Source organism: Aulostomus chinensis, chromosome 3 (assembly GCF_037954235.1).
Source record: "Aulostomus chinensis isolate RoL2024-O1b breed Wild chromosome 3, RoL_Achi_v1.0, whole genome shotgun sequence".
NCBI lineage: Eukaryota > Metazoa > Chordata > Actinopteri > Syngnathiformes > Aulostomidae > Aulostomus > Aulostomus chinensis.
In genome coordinates this window covers 5,238,597-5,262,430 of record NC_141322.1, presented here as the reverse complement: position 1 = coordinate 5,262,430, position 23,834 = coordinate 5,238,597, and the positions used below count along the sequence as shown (strand labels likewise).

The window sequence follows — 23,834 nt, the reverse complement described above, 5'->3', positions numbered from 1 at the left end:
GCAGGTGAGAAAGGAAAAAGTATTTGAAGAGAAACCTTGGAGATTTATGAGATAAAAGTTGTTGAATTTTGAACTTGAAGAGAACGTTCAAATATTCTGATTTTATTGAAGTCAGGAAAATATGAAGCTTCACTTTGCTCTAGTGCTCCCGATGCTTGGAATACAGACCATATTCACAATTCACCAGCACTACGTCATAGTTAGTTATTTTTCCATGAGTTGTATACACATAAGAGCTTATAGTGTTGATGAATATGTCCCTTATAACCTAATGTGATAAAATCATAGGTTCAAGACTCCTGCTGTCGAGTAAAAATGCTTACTTTCCAAGTGTTCAGAGCTTGATATGGTCATTAATATTTCTTCCAAAATCAGTTCAAGACACTTATTCCTCTGGACTTAGTACTTCTTAGCAATTAAAAAAAAAATTCTCTTGTTTATCTATTGCTTTAATCCCACAGAATCCTTGTTCTGGAATATTATCCTCTTCACTGGCTCTGCTTCTTGTAGTTATTTTTTGGACCCTAATGTCCTATGGCACGAATAGGATATTGTGTAAAGTGTCACTGGCTCAATGGATGCAAAATTATTTCAATTTATGTTCGAGAAATGTGGGCTAAAATTCAGTAGTTGCACGATGTCCTCAAATAGCTGGACTTCAAGTGAAACACAGCACGTGGTCGCTTTTTGTGCTAAAACACTCCACAATACGGATTGGAACAAAACTGTCAAAAACTCAAGACTAAAAGTCAACTGTATCAATCCTGAATAGTTACATGTTGTTTGAAAATACCAATAAATAAAGTGTAAAAAAAAACAACAACTTTGTAAAACACTCAAGACATCCAAGGGTGAGTCACTGATTAATGGTAATATTTGGGTGAAGTATCATTCTTCAACAGATGACTTGAACATGTGTTACCACATCAGCTGAGGTAAAATTGTTTTCCTCTCAAGATTAAAACCGAAGCAAAAAAATTTTGGCAGACAGTGGGATATATTTACTTAATTCCCAGTGGATTTGAATGCACCGCATCAGTTCAAAGGGTGTTAAAGAGCCAATGGGACTGTGGTGAGGGTGGGGTCAGTGTGGAACATGGGGTTATGCCTTGAGCTCTGCTCCACAATAGGATTAAATATCTGAACACACCCCCAGCACCTGCTGCCAGGCCTCTGTGTGTGTGTGTGTGTGTGTGTGTGTGTGTGTGTGTGTGTGTGTGTTAGGTTGAGAAGTGCACACTAGCGCCTTCCAGTGTTCTCTTTCTGTAATCCAGTTATGGTGCAAAGCTCAACACAGGTGATGCGCTATGAAGACGAATGCAGGGAAGCTAATGACTGATGCATCAGGATGAGCTTCAGCTTTACTACCGTGACTTCTGAGGCAGAGTTGATCCCTTTAGAATGAGTCTTTCTTCAACACTGATTTTATATTAAAAATGCTGTGCTGATATAAACATCATCACAATGATTATAAACAGTTATGCAGTATAATCCACATCTGTGACTTGGTGCTTTGTGCACACTGACGTTCCACTCGCCAGCGGTTTTGGTAACTCTGAAAGAAACTCCGCATCAGAGGCAAATCAGTGCTCTTTGTGTCATCCGCTTGTGAACACTCTTGGAACAACATCTTGACCTTTTCTTTCACCTGTACTTTCTTGTTTTCCTTCTTTGGTGAAAACATTTCCCCCCCCCCATTTCCTTCCCAGGACATCAATTTATGGAACAAGAGGTCTTGACTCTTGGATGGTATTTTGTTATTTCCCCTGTTGTTTCCATGGTTGGTTTTGTGATTCTCAAGTCAGCAGCTTATTTAGAGCGAAGGGGACTTTACCAGTTTACAGCGTAGTGATGCTGTGCTTGTTGCATACTCATGTTGTGAATAACGATTCTAACCCCTTGTAACAACACCAGAGAACTGTAAAATGCAGTCTAGGGCTCTGTCGTAGACCACAAAAGTGTTAATTCTTTTTAAAAATCGACAAAATCTGAGCCAGTGCCAGGTTAGTTTAGAAGTATCCACAATAGAGAATGACACTTCCTCTTCCTCACCTCTCATTGCTATGGTTTGGAGGAATTGAATGTCCCGCTTCCTTAGCAGGCTTTGTAGTCTTTTGTGAAAACTGAAACCAGTCATGGTTGTGTTAATATTGCTACAACAACAAGAGAAACTATTTGCTGTCACTGTTTTTATAAAACTCACTGAAGGATATTGTCCTTTTAAGGCAAATGCAGTTTTATTTCAAACATTACTGTGCATGTATATAATGCGCTTGTAGAACCTTTTTATTTGGGCCAATGTTGATGTGATGTTGTATTGTTTTTTTATTTCATAACATGAATTCCTGAGCTATTGTGAATAAAGCTGAATTTAAGTTTATAATATCACTGTAAAACAAAATATTTTGAAATGAAATGGCACATGCTGATTATTCACGACTTATTCATGAGGGAGAAAACACTTCTATGAAATAGAAATTGTTGCTAACGCCTCTGTCTGTCTGTTTGCCTTTAGTCAAATTTCATATTCAAGCCAAAAAGAAACATTAACAAAAAGAAACATAAAATGAGCTTCTCATCATTAGGGAGCTTTGACCAGAGAGAGATGCTGGTTTGGTGTGGTTGGGTCAATTATACATGAAAGTACATTTACAAAACTCACTGAAAGAAATGTAAATCATGTGTGTGGACGGCAGCTTTGTTACATGTATTATTGATAAACCAAGAAAACGCAACAAACAAGCGCGTACATTACAACTCCAGAGCTGACAAGGCAAAGTCTGGACTGTGTGTGTGATATGTGTGATGGCGCACTGGCCAGGATTTATTTTAGGTGAGGAATTCACTCTAAACATAGCCCTGTGAATATGCTCCTGGTGTTGGTTTCCCCCAGAATAATCTTGATTTTTATAAATATATGGACTGGACTGATAATACCAATGCCCTCAACAAGAAGGGCCAGGGTCGCCTGCACCTGGTCCTTCGGGGTTAGCAGGGCCCTACTCTGGACTTTCTGTGACACTGTGGTGGCCTCTGCAGTGCTACGCCATCATGCAGCATGGTAGTGGAGTCACAGACAGGGACAGGAAGAGACTGGACAAACTGGTGAGGAGGGCCAGCTCTGTCCTGAGCTGTTCACTGGACTCCATCCAGGAGGTGGCAGACAGAAGGATGCTAGCCAAGAGAACATGCTTCATGAATAACACCTCCCACCCCCTGCACCACACTGTGGAGACCCCGAGCAGCTCCTTCAGTTCCAGACTGCTGCGCCCTCAGTGCAAGGAGGAGCGCTAACACCGGTCATTGCTGCCTGCAGCCAACAGGCTGTACAACCACACACTGTGAACATTCACGTGTCTGTTTTATCAGCAATGTGCAATTAGTGGTGTGATAACATATTCCTATTTTTCATACCTCATGTAAATACTTTTTGTAAATTGTCCAATATAAATGTTAATATTTTTTTTCGGTTCTTGTTTGTTTCTTATTTCATAAATATTTTCTTCCTTTTAATTTATAATTTCCCTCTTGTAGAGGCCGCTGGTTTGATCCTCACTTCCCCAGATGACCATGTCCAAGTATCCTTGAGCAAGATACTGAACCCCTAATTGCTCCTGATGGCCCTGTGACGGACTGGAGGCCTGTCCAGGGTGAACCCCGCCTCTCACCCAGTGTCATCTGGGATAGGCTCCAGATGTGAATGCAAATGAATCAACGGTGTATTATTTCCCATACGGCACTGAAATGAAACTATAAGGGCATTAATGGGAGCATTTAAGAATGTTCTTAAAAAAGTAACTAAAAAGTTACTTCAAACAGTAATGCATGACTTTCGGTGTAAGTAATCAACAAATTAATTGAGTTACTGTTTGAATAAAGTAATTAGTAACTGTAACTAGTTACTCTTTTTCATCAACTAGCACAACACTGGTAATGACAGGAGGGAATGGTCCAAGTCAGAGTTCCGGCCACTAAAAGTACTTGTTTTTTGCCACAGATGGGCAGATTTTTATTTTCGTCTGATGTCAGCAAAAGTGCGGTCAGCTAAAAATTGTCCATCCATCCATTCATTCATTTTCTTCCGCTTATCCTGTTCGGGGTCACGGGGAGGCTGGAGTCTATCCCAGCGGCTTTCGGGTGTGAGGTGGGTTCACCCTGGACAGGTCACCAGTCCATTGCAGGGCCAACACATATCGACAGACAACCATTGGCTCTCACAGTCACACCATAAAACAAAACAAAAAACACATCCATCTTTTTGCAAAGTTGAATGAGTCTGCCTGAAAGAGTTCTTCCTTGGTCCATGCCCCTCCCTTCCACTGCGTTTCATGAAAATTGTTGAATTCTTTTTGTATTGTGCTGACAGGCTCCTCGGGCAAAGATATTTAATTCATGTTTAACTTACAGCATTACGTGGGCCTGCAAGGGCAGAGGGGCATGATTTGACCTTCTGACCTGAGTGAAGCATTTAGCCGCCTGCAACATGGAGAGAAAACCACAAAAAAATGTATTTGCAAAGTCATGGACAAATATTTGGCTAACTTTGATGTGGAGGAAGAATTTGAAAGTGATGGGTAAACTTCAGAGACAGACGTGGTGAAAATCAGAGGCTCAGGACTCTGACACCCACACGGGAAGTAAAAAGCATTGGAAAGAGTGAGACCAAGAGGATGTGCTCCCAAAAAAACTAGCTAAAAGGTTATGAGTGAGCTAAACAACAAGCTCTTGCTTTCTCTGCAGCTTTCTATGAAACATTCCATGTGCGTATTCGATATGTCTAGGCCTCTGGACTAAATTAGCCTCTCACCTTCGGCTCATCAGCAGGCAGTTCCATCACCTATAAGGACACCAGAAACCATATGTGTGTGGAAACCAGGTGTAAAAAGCTGACTTTTGTCAAGGTGGTGCATGTGTCACTTACGCTTTGGCTCCAAGCATCTCTAATGTGACTTCAAAGGCTTTACATTGGAGTGAATTGAGAGCCCACTTCATCTCAAACAGACACGAAAGGGCTTCATCCACACTGATATCGCAGCCAAGGGCCATGACAATTAAATCAATCCTAAAAAGCTGGATAAAAGCTTTCACAGATATCTACTGTGAGACATATCTTGACTCCTATCTCCGCCTCATATGGAAATTATGTCTGAAAAGATACATTTAGTTAAATCTTCGGTGTGATTTGAATACCTAAATAGCCTATTAACTGTGCTAAACATCTTGAGAACTTGTTTTTCCCCCATAATCAGACCCCCTGGAGGTTTCAGGTAATTCTCTTTGTATATTTTTCATTTCTTCATCATTTCAGTGAGCATTAATTAACATAACAAAAGATTTAGCATCCCCCCAACAGCATCACTCGGAGGACAAGTTCCCACTGAATGACTACCACTATTTCTCAGCCTGCCGTGATGTGCAGTGAGTGTTTACAATAGCTGCAAGAACAAGAAAGTGATGGATTATCTTATTTGGAGGAAGAAGGCGCTGCTTCATGCATCAGCAAAGAAGAGTGATGGTAAAAATGGAGCTTGAACTGTAAAATACTATTAATCTCACTTCACACGGGGGGAAATCAGATCTTGGTGATGTCAGAAGTGCATTTTTTTTTTAATATTGGTATTCCACAGAAGCTACTCAACACATTGGCCGAATTCATGCAACGTACATGTAAGTGAACTGTGGGAGGAATATAAAATTGTCATCTTTATTGAGGGTGATCTTGCTATGAACGGTTATCTTGTTCTTACTGCTTTGTTATGCCAGCTCCTTTTCCCAACCCTCCTCTCAGATGAACCCCCAGATCTGCCTTGGCCTTTCCTTGAACCTCCCCGTGATTCTAATCTTATTGATGGATTGTCTCCTCCACTCGCATCATTCATGTACTGCTTGTAAAATCTGTGTGAAACTGTGTGTCAGTGGTGAAATCCTCCACGTTTGCTTTGCTGCAGTGCCTCTCCTGATTAAAAATCCAGTGTCAGACCTTGTGACACCTACAGGACTAATGACCCTAACCTCTCCATTATGAACACCTGCAGTAATCAGCTTATAACAGTCACATATGAAAATTCATTTGTAAAAATCTGCTATCTTAAACTACTAATAACACAAAATAGTTAGCCAGCTCCGGCAAACACTTATTCTTCAGAACAACTTTCTGGTTCCCCTGCAGGGAAATAGAGATCCTGAAGACAGCACTGAGGTGGAGTGTCTGGGGTCCTCAAACAACAGAGGGCAGGACTAATGCTGCATTCAGGTGCTCCTTGTAAACTGAAAAATAACAAAGTTTACAACTACGAAGCCGACGGAGTGGTAAGTACAAGAGTTAAAATTCACAATTCTTGATGATACTTGAGTTAAGGAATTGTGATGTTTCACTGACCTCCCCTTGCTTGAAGGGCTGAGAGCCACAGATGCAGACAGTTCAATAAGAGGCTGACAAAAAAAAAAAATCTATTGGGGGAAATGTGTAAGCTGGGAAACAGCTTTTGCAGAAGAGATTAAGGCTTAATATCAGTGGTACTTAAGAATACTGAACATCAGTGGTACTCATTAACTGATTCCTATGAGTTGCTATGACTGCCCAGAAACAAGCACCTTGTCAAAAGTAAATATCCAACTTCACGAGGTGCGACTACAGCCGCATACGCACAACTCTCTGGCTACGTAGAACAGAGTTCATCAAGTTCTTCCTTGTATGTTGCAACGAGTTATGCCTCACTTGTATTTTAGCCCCCCACAGCGAACAGTTTACTATCTAGACCAGGGGTCTGGTACCATGCGGTGCTTTCATCCCTCTGCTGCGGCTCCCTATGGTTTTGGAAAGTAAACGAGTATGTGATTTAAATTGATTTTATTTTAGTTCATCAGTTTTTTAAATTTAAATTTGAAGGTTATGGTGATCTTGGGGAATCAAAATAAAACACTTTCAGTTTCTTGAGGCTCAAAATACTTGTTACATTTGCGGATGTGCAACACCTGCTGGCACGCAGTTTATTGAACTTTTTGATCCCGGTAGCCCAACCATGGATAAATCCAAGAAAAGAAAAGTTTCTGAAGAAAACCTTTTTGATTTTGTTTTCTCCCTAGCAGGTCATTGATTTCATAACGGTAACAAAAACAATATGTGGGGGGTTGTCTTGATGATTATCTTTGAGATGTCAAAAGAGTTTTGTGGCTCCCAATGTTTTCTTTCCGATGGTCATCAGGTCCAAATGACTCCTTGAGCGTTTCAGGTTGCCAACCCCTGATCGAGACTGCAGTAATGTTCCTTTACTGTAATATCACCAGGCTGCTCAACTTGGTTGAAAAAGACAGCAAGCATTTTGTCCCTGTGCACCCAAACTGCCTGGAAGCTGTGGACAGTCGTGATGGGGTGAGGATATCTTCCTGCATCCATGACCTTGTAAAACACTACGATTTGGAAGTCCCTCTGATTCCTCACTTCCTGTCCACTGTCCAGAGATCTCACATAGCTCATGATAATGGAGAGGAGATACCGTTTAGATCTCTTCAGGAAGTGTGAGTGCAAAATGATGCACACATATTCTATTTGATGGAGTGGAGTTATGTTGCTTCAAGGCAGTTTCTAAATATTTAATGTTTGTGATTTTTTCTGTAGAGACAGACTGTAAAAAAGGCACATTTAGATGGTGAATCTTTGACTGGGGCAACTGAACAAGAAACTATACTTGTCCTCTGCTTATATGCCTCACGATTGATTCTAGATTTGATTGATTTTTTTATTCCAAAAACTGACAAGCCTACTTAAGGATGCCTTCCCCTTAGTCAACACGTTCATATTAAATCAAATTAATCTTTCCTTAGTCACAGGTTATTTGCCACAGGCCTTTAAGGTGGCTGTCATCAACCCTTTACTTAAAAAACCTTCTCTTGACCCAGATGTGTTAGCCAACTATAGGCCAATATCCAACCTCCCCTACATCTCCAAGATCCTTGAGAAGGTTGTCCTGGAGCAGCTACATGAACATCTGCACAGCAACAAGCTTGACCACAGCATCCTGCTTCAGAGACGAGACCATGAAATTGGGATTAAAGGAACTGCCCTAAAATGGTTTAAGCCCTAATTATCAGATAGGTTTCAGTTTGTTAATATTAATAATGACTGTTCAGAGTATAGCAGAGTTACATATGGTGTACCACAGGGTTCAGTTTTAGGACCGATTCTCTTCACTCTTTACATGCTCCCATTAGGTGACATAATACGGAAGCACTTGATCAACTTCCACTGTTATGCGGACGACACGCAACTTTACTTGTCAATGGAGCCAGACGACACAAGCCAGCTTACTCATCTGCAAGACTGCCTGAAAGACATTAAATCCTGGATGTCTTCTAACTTCTTAATGCTAAATTCAGATAAAACTGAGGTCATCGTGTTTGGACCGAAACACCTCAGGGACACCTCTCTAATCGGATCACTACTCTAGATGGCATCCCCCTGACCCCGAGTACAACTGCAAGGAACCTTGGAGTCATTTTTGACCATGACCTTTCCTTCTGCTCCCACATAAAGCATGTGACTAGGACCGCCTTCTTCCATCTGCGAAGTATCGCTAAGATTAGGAATATCCTTCCCAGAGTGATGCTGAAAAACTGGTGCATGCATTTATCACTTCTAGCCTGGACCACTGCAACTCTCTCTTGTCAGGATGTCCTAAATACTCTCTAAAGAGTCTCCAGCTGGTCCAGAACGCTGCAGCGAGGGTTTTGACGGGAGTTAAGAAGAGAGAACACATCTCTCCCACTTTAGCTTCTCTCCATTGGCTTCCTGTAGGATCTAGAATCGACTTCAAAATCCTTCTGCTGACTTATAAGGCTCTCAATGATAAAGCCCCATCCTATTTGAAAGAACTCATTAGTCCCTACTGTCCTACCAGAGCACTCCGCTCCCAGAATGCAGGTCTTTTAGTGATTCCCAGTATGTCTAAAAACAGACTGGGAGGTAGAGCCTTTAGTTACCAGGCTCCTCTACTGTGGTACCAGCATCTCTCCATGGGTCAGAGAGGCAGACACTTTAACTACGTTTAAGTCCAGGCTTAAGACTTTCCTTTATGACAGAGCCTTCAGTTAGGACTGGTTCAGGTAGCTCTGAACCATTGATAGCTATGCTGCTATAGGCTTAGACTGCTGGGGGACACATCTGGTAACATGGAGCCCTCTCCTCTCCTCTCCTCTCCTCCCCACACATTTTGGAACTGTCATTACCATTATTTGTTGCACTTTGTAGTTTGGCCTTGGTGTCTTGCAGTCTCTCTGTGCTTCCACAGATCCACTGGAGCTCCATCTCTCTCCTCCAACTGCTGCCTGCATCACTACCCCAGCCCCCTTTTTTTATCCCCTACTGTTACCGGCCTGCGCTCCCCTTCCATGAACCAGTCTGCCATCCAGTCCCCCATCAAGCTGGCTTACTCTCCCTGCCTCCCCTTCCAGAAGCTTCCTTCTTCAACTGTTATTAACATGTCCACATTTCCCACATTTTGTATTGTAAACACTTTTCTTGTCTGTAGCAACATCTTCTGCACGTCTGTTTGTCCTGGGTGGGGGATCCTCCTCTGTTGCTCACCCTGAGGTTTCTCAGATTTTTCCCTGTTAAAAGGGTTTTCTATGGAGTTTTTCCTCAGTCGATGTGAGGGTTTAAGGGCAGAGGATGTTGTTATGATGCCATGTGAAGCCCTTTGAGACAAACTGTTGGTGAAAACGGGCTCTACAAATAAAATTGCCTTGCCTTGCCATTGCCTTAGATGCCTTTAGGTTTGATCAACCTGTTGTGTTCTCTTTTCTTGCACACTTTTTTTTTTTAACTGCCATGCCTGTCACTGGCATGTTGAAAGACTCACACACACTATGTATGCAGGCTGTGGAGTGAAATCAGAGTTTTGGCAGAGATCAACACACAATCACTGTAGTTAGTCATGTAAAACAGAAGAAAATAGACTTGAAGCATGAAATTAAGATTCAGGTCACACGAAAATCTTAAGTGAAATGCGAGCTGATGCGTGACCCGTGTTGATAGCTGTATTGATAAGAAGGAAGGCGTATCGGGTCCTTCAAACATGAGCGAGGGGGCTGACTGAAAAGTAGTGAACCTGCACATACAGGGATAAATGGGCATCTACTTCGGTCGGCATGACATTTGAACATTTTGCTAATTTTAGCATCAATTATTCTATTAGCATTACACAGCTCCAGGTCCCTTTGAGGACAACTCTCTGAGCTAGAGATGCAAGTGGAACAGACAACATAGGTTCGGCTCCACATTTGATAAAAACTAGGACATGAAACATTTGTTCTTCTTTTGAACACTCCACCAGCAGTGTCCATGGTTTCACCCGCCTCAGGATCTCTAATGGACTGAGCTTGGCATGATCCATTTTCCTATTTTCACCTTCAACAATATCCAAATGCAGCATCAGACAAGCAACATTAACCTTCCCCTCCCTGGGCTTTTTCTGTCACCATTGTTAATGTAGTTCCTGAGTACTACTGATGTGGACCCACCTCCAGTAGACGAGCACAGCCAGCAGCACCATGAGGCAGAGGAAGGTGAGCGCTGAGACCACAACCAATGGTACCAGCCATTCGACACGGTCCAGCCCTGACCCAGACCCAGGCCGTGTCGCCTGGTGAGTCGGGTTGGTTACCACACTGGAACGTTCTGGAAAACAGGGATGGAGTTCATCAGTGAGGGAAAGCAATGCACAGAGGACAGGAATATAAACAGGATGAGTGAATGTAAGCTGAAAAAGTATGTTAGTGTACAGGTTTAACATGAATTTAGACTAAAGTGAAGTATTTAGGAACTAAATACAGAGAAGTAGGAAAAAAGTATGCAGGAATGATTGAATTCGATTTTTACACTTGTCATCAAAATCATACAGTGGTTCAGTCTTTTACCATCCATCTATCCATTTTCTACTGCTTATCCTGTTCAGGGTCGCGAGGGGTGGGGTGGGGGGGGGGTGGAGCCTATCCCAGCAGCCTTTGGCAGAGAGGTGGGGTTCACCCTGGAAGGGTCACCAGTCCATGGCAGGGCCAGCACATATAGACAGACAACCACTGGCTCTCCCAGCTATGCCTACGGTCAATTTAGAGTATCAATCAGCCTCGTCCCCTCTTGATGTCTTTGGACTGTGGGAGGAAGCTGGAGTACCAGAGAGAACCCACGCAGGCACAGGGAGAACATGGAGACTCCACACAGAAAGACCCCGTGCCCGAGCCGGGACTCGAATCTTGAACCTTCTTGCTGGGGGCCACAGTGCTGACCACTGCACCACCGTGCCGCCCCGGTCTTTTCTGTCTGCTCAAACTGCCCCCTTTATCACTAGTTTCGAACTGAAACACTGCATCATTGATCAAGTGTTACACAACAGAAGTCAAACGACTAGCAGAGCTGTCTCTAAACCTACATCTAAGCCAGGGATGTCGAGGTAAAAATAGGCAGGACTTTAATAAGTACTCGCCCATATATGGAGCAGATATGAGACTAGAACAGTTGATGGGAGTGTCTTAGAGCACCTCTGTCAGAAAGTCATCAAAAATATCAGATGCAGGATTTGGGTTTTTGAAGGCTGATGTTCCAGTGAGGCTTAGGAGTTGTGCCCAAGTCAGTCTGCTGTCTGATTCTGAAATCACAACATGTGATAATCCATAACTAGGGTCGTGTATAAAAGTTGCATTATATCATTGCAGGCAAAACACTGACTTGTGATGGATGCAAACCTGCTAGCATCCACTACCAAGCTTTGTGCTAAGCTAATGAGTGGCCACTAGTCTGTGAGTCTCAGCTCCAGCGTTTTCCAGACATTTCACATATTTTTTTGACATCAGGCAGGTTTATAGCTGTGTCCATCCCATCCACACTTCTAATTTTTCTGTCTATTTTTCCAAGTCTGTAGGCAGATTCAACTGATATTTATTCCACCTAAAAAGCTGTGATTTCTCAAACTGGCAGGAAGATCTGTCAGTGAGCATGAAGCCACGTCATAACGAAAGAAATCATTGTACAAGGTGATGATCTTGTTGAAAAACTGACAAAGTGATGTCAGTATGCAGCTGGGGTGGCGCACCGCTGAGCAAAAATAACCCTAAGCGTGGAGACAGGTGAGAAGCCTCAAAAAAAGTAGGAAACAGAAAAACACGCTTCACTTTGTTGAATTTGTACATTTTTTCCTCTGGCACAATCATTCAACTTTGATCGGCATTGTTCACAACATGCTGTTTCATTTCCTGTCTGTGTTTCTATTCATGTCTTAGATAAGATTGGAGATTAAACTTAATATTAGAATTTGTATGTGTCGTGTGGAATTGGTGCAAAGCTTATTTGCTAAGCTAAGCTAAACCCATTCTGGCACTATTGTATCTCTCTGTAACACAAAGAGATGAAACTGATCAATATCTCATGCTGAGTAAAACAACAGAGAAGCTTATTTCTGAAAAATTGATTTCGTCTTTATCAGCCTTTATCAAATGGAGGGTGCTGCAACAAATAAATGAAAAGGAATACTGATCACATCAAGACTGCGGGGCCGCTTCCCAGCTGATACCCTTCCTGTCCTGCTGAGCTCTGCACACTCACTACACTGTTTGAGAAAGTGCAGCCAAATAACCAAATCAAAACAACATACAGCTCTGGATCATTCACGAGATTTGTTAAATTCAGGTCTCCTTCGTCATCATCATCACCACCACCACCTACCCAGTTCAGCTGATGTAGCCGTGACGTTGCTGGAGCTGACGCCGGCCCCCATGGCCTTCAATCTGCAGCTCTGCCCGGAGCCAAACGCTACATCATGCCAGGCTCCGGCACTACAACACAGCTGACTTGCATCGCCACAACTCTACATCTTCTGCTGTCTCACACACAAACACACACACAGACAAGCACAGAGCAAGCCAGAGATGCTGCCTGCCTCTGTTCCCTTCTCCTTTCCCTCTGCCTTGCTCTTACGATTACGGCAGTCCGCCAAAAAATAAATAAATAAGTAAACCTCTGCAAGCTGCACGCTAACACATGCAGTAATTCAGTGGTGTGCAGGGAGATGTATACAGGCTCGAACACACCCAACACACACCATACAAGCACATGTAACTATAAATGGAGCAGAGGCCTTTTTTTTCTCCCCCTGCAGCTGAGTCTAGCCTCCAAGCCTCTTCTCCTCGCACCACGTCTGAAAGTAGGCCAGCACTCAGATCAGAGCAAGAAGAGAGGGGGAGGCAGAGAGCTTGAGGGGGCGGCGGTGTGTGTGTGTGTGTGTATGTGTGTGTGTGTGTGGGGGGGGGGTGGTGGTGGAAGAAAAGAGGCGATGGACCAAAAGACGAGATGGATGGAGTGAAGAAAACAAGAACAGTGAGGAGAAGAAAGGAGAGTTTGATGTGAAAGAAGGGGATGCATGAGACAGAAAGAAAAGGGGGAGTTGAGCAGGAGATTAGGGAGAAGTCTGGCTGCATTTGTCTGTCAAATTCTAGGCCAGTTCTACATGCTCAACAATCCAGTTGAACTGCATGTCCACGATGACCAACTGTGCTAAGATACACTGATAATTGGGCTGGATGAGTCAGGAAAAAATATCAAACTGCAATTATTTAGATATTACCATAGCACTTGCGATATGAGAGGGAATGCACATTTTTTTTACCTAGTTATTCTAATAAATAACAGTAATTTGCTATTAATTTCAATTTATTGTGAAGCCCTGCTAATGTCATAAATAACTCCAGTTTAAACATCATTTGCAGGGAAGGCATTCATATTTTAAGTTATGCAGAGTAAAGTTTTAGTAATTTCCTTCCTTTTCCTTCTATTGACATTTTGATAAGGCCTTCTTTGTGTTTTGGGGGAACTATATGACCGCTCATGAGTTTTTAAGAATTATTACTATTTATTCTATTTGACCACACCTGTTAATTAAATGCTGTAAGACAAAATGCAGAACATCTATAAAAAAAAAAACAACACAAAATTAAATGACTACCATAAGATATAGGCTGACTCAACACTACTTGCTAGCTGTAGTTAGCCCTGTTTCCAGTGAAAGAAAGAAAGGAAAAAGGAAAACTGTGATTGATTAACCAGAATACCAACTAGTTAAGTTTGAATTTGTTTCAAACGCAACCGTGGTACTGTAAGATTAAAAGTCCAATCTGTAACATCAAATCACTTAAAATATCCACTGCACAACAAGAACTTCCTGCTAGCTAACTTGCTGCCTCTCAAGTTGTTTGAGTACATTATCATTGTCCACCAATGAGAACCGGTACAATTTTCATCCACTGATTATGGGATGGTCTGAGTGGTGAAACCTGATATGTTTCCTTGCACATTAACAAATTCAATCGCTGGACAAGCTAGCATTCATTGAAGCTAGCAGTTGCCTAGCAATGCTGTGCCAGCAGGCAGTTTGTTAGAGTGGCGTACAGACATACATAGATGAAAACAAATGTATGGTGTTTGATATGAGGCAGCATATTAAATTTCGACTTATTTTTCAAGATGTTTTTTTTTTCTGATGAGCAGTATTTAATTACTCGTCCTCCTCAAACTCAAAAGATTAGGGAATCAGAAGCTGTGGATGGAATGTCACCAGTTCCCCTACCACTTTTATGAAGTTGGGGAACTTTTAAGCTTTTGCCCTTTGTGTCCCTCCAGCTGAAACTAAATAAAATTTGCTAAATGTGCTCTGACAAAGAGATTGAGAAAGCTATTTCCAGGGAGTATCAGAAAATTGCTTTTTTTTCATAATAATGTCTGGTCTTGCGTTTGTTTCGAAGCACTTGAAATTGAATTGATGTCCCATGGTGTTTGCTTAACTAATACAGAGCGCTGCTGAATGTTGGAGGGGAGGAAAGGAGCAGGAGCAGAAAGGGGAAACACATTAGGTCTGCACTGAGCTCCAGCTACAATTCTGTTCACATTTAACTTCAGCTTGCATCACCCCAGTTCATACACTTTGCATCACTGCAATTCATCTCCATTTATGATATAAAGACCTTTTGATATATGCACAACCACTTCTTCGCCTGTAAACAGCACATTCATCAGGTTTTGTAAGCCCAAAAAACTTCTTTCACAACAACTTAAAAAGACAAACTAGTGTGTGCATGATAATTGCTGTCTGTCATTTCACTCAGAGCAGTTATTGCTAATCCCCAAAGTTCATCTTTTTTGCAGGAAAACTTGCAAAACTCTCTGAATCCACCAAAACAACAACAAAGTTTTGTATTTTGTCGTCTCAAAACTGGAAATAATAGCTCTTCAAAATTAATTAAATGGTGGTCATCTGTGGGACAAGATCATCAAGATAATAATCTAAATCACATATAAAAATCCCTCGGGTATTTTACTGAAGGAACCCATGACAATGTGACTTCAGTAAGTTTCAATGCATTTGAAAGCCTGATTCTCAGTTTGTCTCCTCCAGCCTGGAAAACTCTACTGCCGCGTTTATTTATTATTGTGTACCGCCCTCCTGGTCCTTACTCTGAATTCTCTGAGTTTGTATCCAGTTTAGTTCTCAAACAGATCAAGTCATGATTGTAGGTGACTTCAATATTCATGTGGATGTTGATAACGACAGCCTGGGTGCTGCATTTCTCTCTCTTCTAGACTAGACTTTCCATCAGTCTGTCCATGAACCAACTCACCTTCACAACCACACCCTCCACCTCACATATGGAATTGAAGCTGAACATCTAGTTGTATTTCCACAGAATGCGCTTTCATCTGACCATCAATCAATCACTTTTGAATTTGTACTTATCGACAACATTCCACTAAGGAAAACTGTACTTTCCAGATGTTTGTCTGATCAAATACATTTAAGAAAGTTCTCTTCGTTTAGGATCTGTCCTTTAATTCCCACATTGAGCAAATCTCTGGGGCTGCTTTCTTTCATTTACATCGCCAAGATCAGACACATCCTGTCTCAAAAAGATGCAGAAAAACTAGTCTATGCTTTTGTCACTTCCAGGCTGGGTCACTGCAACTCCCTCCTACCAGGCTGCACCAAAAGTCCCAAAAGACTCTCCACCTGTCCAGAATGCTGCTGCCCGTGTGTTGACTAGAACTGGTAGCAGAGACCAGGTCTCTCCTGGACTGCTTCTCTGCATGGCTCCCTGTCAAATTCAGAAGAGAATTCAAAATTCTTCTTCCAACATACAAAGTCCTCAACAGTCAGGCACCTTCATATTTGATAGAGCTCCTAGTCCCCTATTATCCAGCGAGAACCCTTCGTTCCCAGGATGCAGGGTTACTTGAGGTTCCTAGAGTTCTAAAAGTAGAATGGGAGCCAGAGCCTTCAGCTATCAGGCTCCCCTCCTGTGGAACCGTCTCTCAGTTTTGGTCCGGGATGCAGACCCCCTCTCTACGTTTAAGAGCAGACTTAAGACCTTCTTTTTTGATCAGGCTTATAGTTAGGGCTGCTTAGGCTGGCCCTTAGATATGCTGCTATAGGCTTAGACTGCCGGGGGATCTCCCATGGTGCACTGGGCTTCTCTCTACTCCTCTCTTTCCTCTCTTTCCTTCTATATGTGTCATTGATAAATCATACTCATATGTGTTACTAACGCGTCTTCTTCTTTGGAGCCTTCAGGCTCCCCTCATCCCAGATCCTGGGTGCTGCTGGAGTAGGCTGAAGATCTGAAGAGGCTCAAGCTGCAACCCGTAGCTCCACCTGCTCACGTCCCCATCTGTCCATCAGTCTCTCCTCCTTTCTCTCTGTCCCTCTCTTTCCTTCTGCATATCTATCTTCCTCCATTATCTGTCTTTGTCTCTGTCCTGCTCTCCTGCTCTCTTTCCCCCCAACCGGTCAAAGCAGACGTCCGTCCCCATTGAGCCTGGATCTGCTCCACCTTCCTGCCTGTTAAAAGGAAGGTTTTCCTAGCCGCTGTTGCAGGATGTGCTTGCTGATGGAGAATCGTTGGGTGTAAATACATTGAAGGAGTGTGGGACTGGACCTGCTCTACTTGGAAAGTGTCATGAGATAACTTTTGTTGTGATTTGGTGCCATAGAAATAAAATTAAATTCAAAAGTGGACAGAGCTCCTTTTTCCTATCCATCAGTCGGTCAAACCACATCTCTGGAGCACCGAGAGGGAATTATTTCAAATTTGGCTCCAATGTCCATTGAGGCTCAGGGATAATTTGGAATGGTTTTGGTGGTAAAAGATCAAGATAGACAGGTATAGAGATATACTGTATATCAAATTATTCTTCATTCTTTTTTTAAATTATTTATCTATTAATGGAACAATCGTAAATGAGTCAGTGTAGATAGGGTATTATTTATTAGCCAGACCCAGATGATGCACAACTTTTTTTCCAAATCTCTCAGGATCCTCATCTAAACATAAGGGCATTGATCTCATACTTTTCAGGGCTGAATGGAAAGAGAGAATTTATGATCAGAGAGCAGCTACTCCACTGAAATGCAAAAGTAAAAAAAAATTAAAACCGTTTTCCCCATGGGAACACTTGAAGGTATCGCTGTGTGGACAAAGAGTGCAGTATTCTATGAGACATCAGAGATATTACGCCCATGTTTAGTTGACGGACCTCAGGTGTCACGATGCATCCAATCAAGGGCATATCGAATCAGAATTCTTAAAACACGACAAAATAAAGCCTTCTCACAGTGTATCATCATGTCAACAGGCTGTTCAGGTACCCACTGATTATTCACGCACTTTCTGTGAGGAGTCTGCATGTTCTCCCTGTTCCTGCTGGGTTCTCTCTGGTACTCCAGCTTCCTCCCACAGTCCAAAGACATCAAGAGGGGACCAGGTTAATCCAGACTCTAAATTGACCGTAGGTGTGACTGGGAGAGCCAATGGTTTTCTGTCTATATGTGTTGGCCCTGCCATGGACTGGTGATCCATCCAGGGTAAACCCTGCCTCTCGCCCAAAAGCCGCTGGGATAGGCTCCACCCCCCTTGACCCTTAACAGGATAAGCGGAAGAAAATGGATGGATGGATAGAACCACAACTCTGCAGTTCTGTGTACGAACCAAATGTCTACCTTTCTTGTTCTCACACCACAAGGTATCAGAATCAGTGTTTTTAATGAGGCTATAGCACAAGTTGACTCACCAGTATGGATGGAGAAAGGCCAGTTTCCCCCCCCTCTCCCTCTGCTGGGTCTGTGTGTCACTGCGGGGCCCACAGGGGCAGGAATTGACGCTCTCTCACTGGCTGGATCTGTGGTGGTGGGGTTAATGCCAAGGTGACTGTGGGTGTACACATCTGGCTGGTCCTCTACAGCAGGCGACCTGTACGTCGGATCTGGTTTTTTCTCCTTTGCAGAGGAGTCCGGTTTCTTACTGGGGGGCTCAGTCACAGCTGTGGGGTTATCGTTCCTTCCTGCCTCCCCCACACTTCCTGATCTCTTCCTCTCCTTCTTTTCATCTTTCTCCTCTTCTTCCTCCTCTTCCTCCTTATCTCCCCCTTCACTTTCTCCATCCTCTCCTTGACCCTTGTGACTCTCTCCATCATCAGCCCCAGCCTCTCCATTATCTGTAGCAGTGAAGGCAGAACTGGTGGCATCTTTGGTGGGCTCGGCGGGTTCACCGCTCTGGTGTGTTGGGTTGTGACTTGGTGCTCTGCTTGGCCAAACTGAGCTGGGGAAGGAGGAGATGACACCACCGCTGAAGCCAAGGCCAGCGAGCAAGGTGCTGGTCACTACTGAAGCCACTGTAGCCTGACTACCGCTGGAGGAAGGGCCAATGCCTGTCGCCATGGAGACAAAGGAAAAGGGGATGCCTGAGGATGTCCAGGTGGATGAGCCAGAGGAGATGGGGGCCATGTCAGCTGAGGAGGCTGGAGACACTGTCGGCTGAGAAAGAAACTATTCTCTGATTAGCCTTTGAATGAATTTATAGCTTTTCTTCCTTTTCTCATTCCCAAGTCTGCATGGAGAACTGTTGCATGCGTTATGAAACAATTAGGATGTGGGTTCACAGATGAAACAGTAATTAAGGAACTTGAAATTTGGCGTTCAAAGGTGACTGACAGGTACAAATCCGAAGCATAAAAAATGCAATAGCAGCTTATGATTCTATTTTCCTATATTTCTATATATTCTTCACATACTGTATATCTGCAATATTGTTGCCACTATTTATATCAGCCATATTGCTGTTGACATCAGATCAGCTGTGGCTTGTTGAGGGTAAAATCTGCAGTTCAATGTCCTAATACTTGCTAGAATGACATAGATGCCCTCTGAACCTCTTTGTTCTGGGCAAAAGTGGTCCTATGGTAGATATCAGAGCGTGTCAGAATGTCCAAGTGCATCCAGGCGCATGATGTCAGATGTGGTGGGTTAACGTTATGTCTGCCAACACTTCCACAAATCCTCCATTGCTTCTCTATGTACAAACTGGCACCCATACATGAACAGTTATCATGGCAGATATTTTACAAAATGTAGCCATTCGGAGCAACTGTGGGCCATTTTAGACAGCGACTCTGTAATCTTAAAATGCCTTTGAAATCTTACTGGAATCAGAAATAACAATATTAGCACACAAAAGGCAAGTTCTGATAATTGTGGTCCAACTTTTCCTTTGCTTCACATTTACAATCTGGATTGTTTAGCGTCGGTCAATACGTGATCTTGTATGTACCTTAAAGTCAAGTTTCTATAAAATACTAACATTAGTTTGAATACATCAAGTAGGAAATTCCTCTCCACACACGGGGGGGGGGGGGGGGGGGGGGGTCCTAAAACGGACACTGCTCTCTGCTGGATACAAGGTGACAAGACAATAGCAGCCATTCACGTCTGCATTCCTTACCATTCCAGTCTTCACAATCCTTGTCCCCTCAAAGATCCTAGTGGTGTTTGCTGAAACATGAAGGAAAGGAAGTAATCCATAGTTAAACACAGGAAAGACAATTAGTGACACTTCACTCGAAGTGGAGTCAATAAGACATCAAGAGTGCGTAGTATGCACATTAATCAGAAAATGACACGATGCAAAAGCAAAGCACTCAATACTTAACAGCCGATACAGTGAATACTGTTTAATGGAACTCGCACACTCACACTGCTGTGTACTGCCTTGCCTCTGTTATTTTTCCTTTAGCCTGCAGCTGTAATTTGCATAAATAACCTGAATATGAATGATTTGGTGATTTTATGATCAAAGGACTCATAACTGCCTGATTATGCTGTTTGCACAAATGTTAGACAATATGAAGGCACGTTGAGCGAGGGCTGTGTACATGAAAGAGATACCAACTGATGCTAGGATCGACACTTGTGATGACATTAGAGATAATTTGTCAGCAATTCACAGGCACCACAGGTCCAAGGTGTGTGTGTTTGTGTGTGTTACCTCTGAAGAGCATGCTCTGACTGAAGTCGCTGCGCATGTCATTGGTGCAGACGGCCTGAACTCGAAACAGGTACAACACATCCGGTGAGACGGGAGAAATGACAGCCTCCTGCACAAAACACAAACACACACACAGAAACAAATCAGTTAGTGAGCCATTAGGCCAGGCCATGTTTGGACTAGATGGAATTATTGGTGGCCTGGAGGAGCAACCAGAGAAGGTAGAAAATATAGGGTTTAGTTTGAGGTTAGTTCTTCTCTTCTCCAGCATAACAGAACCACGCTTCAACAAGGATGAAAGGAGGTCCTGAATGTTGAGGATAGATGGATGAATACGTGTGAAGGTGGAAGGGAGATGTTGTCTTGGCTGGTCCTGAAGGGAGAGTCGTTGTAAGGGGTTCTGTCTCAGGCATGTTTGAGGTAAAAGCCTGATTGAATAGGAAGGGTTGGGCAAAAGGGAGAAGTGGATGAAGGGGTGAAGGGAGGGCAATGCAAAGATAGGGAAAGCTCGACAAAGTAGACCAAGTTGGCTTGAGAGGTGATTAGAGGTGTGTATATACCAGAAGGTATATATATATATATATATATATATATATATATATATATATATATATATATATATATACACTGTGTGTGTTTGTGTCATTTCAAATCAAAATGTATGCTCCTTAAAAAACAGTGCAGACAAATACAAAAATGTGCAGATGTGATATGTAAGCAAGTTCAGTCTGGAACACTTGATGAAGTAGAGGCTAAACTAGGACACTAAACTCATACTCACACAAACAGAAAACTCCTTCTCCAGCATTGACTTCACTCAGTTTACTTTATGTTTTCAGAGAGCACAGAAAGCTAATAGCAGAGCTTTCAGATAGTCCCACATAGTATCTGCTCTGAGACCCTCCTGCTCACAGCAATAACATCCAAGATCTGGACTGGCTTATTGTCCTCACGTTCGTCAGCGTACAAACAATGTTATTGGTTCTTTACCATTATTTTCTGTCAATAAAGTGTCCTCAAATTGTCTGTCAAGCTTTCTAAAGAGGTTCACAGGTACAACTCTAGCTACTTTCTATGCACAGACTTAATGAATATGCAATAATCTCTGCTATCCATCTCCATCAAATACTGGGGTGAAATCTGAAAAGCAGATCAATTCCAATAACGCTGTGTTTTATTAGCAGACGCTCAGACTTTTTTCAGCCCAGCAATTATTTCATTACATTACTAAAATGTCATCTTTTTTAATCAAGTCTGACACATCTATCAGCCAGATGTTTCCTAAGTTGCTTTATCGCTGCGGATAATCAGAATCATGCAGTTATCAAAGTGCAAATACAGATTCTGTTTGATCATTTTAAGAGGAGAAAACAGTTCAGACATGATCTCATCTTGTAGAAATACTTAATATGAGAACATTTGTAATTGTTAGCAACAATATTTGAATGTGGACATTAACAATACTAGTGGTTCAACCATCAAGTGAGGGTCTCTGGTTCTGGGTTAACCTGTTTATTTTTTTTTATCTTTATGCATGAACAGATTAGTGTTTTCAGTACAAAACTCTTCTTCCTCATCACTCATGTCCTGTGGTGTCCCACAAGACTCCATACCTGGCCCCTCACTCTTCTCTATTTTTGCGCTTCTGCTGGTCCACATTTCTTTTCACTGATATTTAGATGACATGTGGCTCTACTTCACAAGACCCCAATAACTACAAAAAAGAAAATGACTGTACTGTCGTCAAGACATCTCCTAAATTTACCATAATATAACTGCAACATTTGATCCACATTACTTGTCCTTAGTTTTTGCCCCTGTCAAGCTTGATGCGGTTTCACATCATCTCCATAAATAATCTGGACTTCTAACCTGAATAAAGTCATCCGTGCATCCATCCATCCAGTCATTGTCTATACTGCTCATCCCATTGAGGGTAGCATGGGGCTGGAGCCTATCTCAGCTGTCACTGGGTGATAGGCGGGGTACATCCTAAACAGGTTTTCTGTCCATCACAGGGCTGACACATTGAGACAGGCAACCATTCACACTCACATTCACAACTATCACCATTTTTAGAGTCTCCATCACTTAAATTGCTTTTTTGTTTTGGTCTGTGGGAGGAAGTAAGAGCACAGGACACAACCTCAGCAGACACAGGAGAACATGCACCCCCACCCAGCTGTGCATTTATGCTACCCTGATCGTTACTTATCTTTGTATTTCTGAGTTCTGCACTCTGGTTCCCTCAATATCGACAAGAAAGTAGCAGCAAGAGTTTAAGGTCAAAAAGGACAGACCACATTTAGTCTCATTCTTGCCTTCTACACTGAAGGTCTGTTGGCTTTACATCTGAGAAAAAGTTGTAACCTCCTCTTATCACTCCTGTCCCCCATATCACACTGAGATCAGAGATCATCCAACCAAAGACTTCTCTCTGCACTGAAATCCTGGAGTAATTGTTGACTCAAAACAATGGAATTCTCCTCCATCATCTTCCTTGACTTAGATCACGTCAAGTGACAGAACTTACCATCATGGTGCCAAAGTATTTTCAGTCCTCATGATTTATCCTATCGCACCTGACTGAGTACAATAGGAGGTCACAGACAGGGTGTCTGGACACCAAACTGTAACACACGCTGTAAATCACACTGGACTGCATCTTCATGAATAAAAGTCTCTCAGAAAAAAAGCAATCCAACTTTGTTGTGCACTGATTTCCTGGGAGCCACCAAAGAAGAAGAAAAAAACAGATGAGAATCTGGGTGATAGGATGGACTGGAATATTGTCATAGAGAATTGAGTCCTGAAACCTGGACACAAGTTAGCATTGTTGGATGTCCGGTTCGTTTGTCTCAAATTGAAGAGGATTTTTGAATACGATTTTAGTTGAAAGCCTAAAAGGCATTTTAACATTTGTTGCATAATACCACACTTAAAAACAGAGGTTGATGACAAGCGGGTTCAAAAGGGTAGTGAGGACACTAGATGTCACCACAGAAGCATATAAGCCATAAACAGAAGCACAAGTCGTTTAAGTTCTGCATCCATGGTGTAGTTTGGTTTTGTAAATTTTTGTTTTTCTAATGATTGCATTTACACTTTAAAAATCATGAAATTTGAGTTCACTAGTAAAGATGATCATGCTGAACTATAGGCTCGTCAAACTTTATGTACATGGACCTGAATTTCTGCACTGATCCAAAGTCCATCACAACTATCCCACTGGCTTTTGCTCCAGAGAACCATGAGGATGCTGGTTGAAATACATCATCCCTGCAGCACTCTATTTGCAAGGATCATGTATTTTTGTAGTCGAATAGTTTTTTGTAGAATGCATAGCATGTTTGATCAAAGCTTTGGTTTGTGATCCGGAGTTTTTAAGTTAAACTGCTGTTGAATGAAAAATAAATCATGATAAAACACATCAATTATCCATATCTGATTTTTTCCTTCCTGTATTATGCTTGTTGGCTTTT

The 23,834-nt window shown here is 42.4% G+C and overlaps 1 protein-coding gene across 3 annotated transcripts in view; it reads right to left on the bottom strand.

The window, feature by feature from the left end:
• The window catches only part of LOC147267412 (receptor-type tyrosine-protein phosphatase gamma-like), a 508,446-nt gene that overhangs the window by 41,873 nt on the left and 442,739 nt on the right, over positions 1 to 23,834 (bottom strand). For all 3 annotated transcript variants that reach the window (XM_086198300.1, XM_086198303.1, XM_086198302.1), the window contains exons 10-13: positions 20,353 to 20,461; positions 19,810 to 19,859; positions 18,104 to 18,845; positions 10,519 to 10,675 (exon numbers count right to left, since the gene is read on the bottom strand). In XM_086198300.1, the coding sequence (XP_086054426.1) occupies positions 10,519 to 10,675; positions 18,104 to 18,845; positions 19,810 to 19,859; positions 20,353 to 20,461 (1,058 nt within the window). The remainder of the gene's footprint in view (positions 1 to 10,518; positions 10,676 to 18,103; positions 18,846 to 19,809; positions 19,860 to 20,352; positions 20,462 to 23,834) is intronic.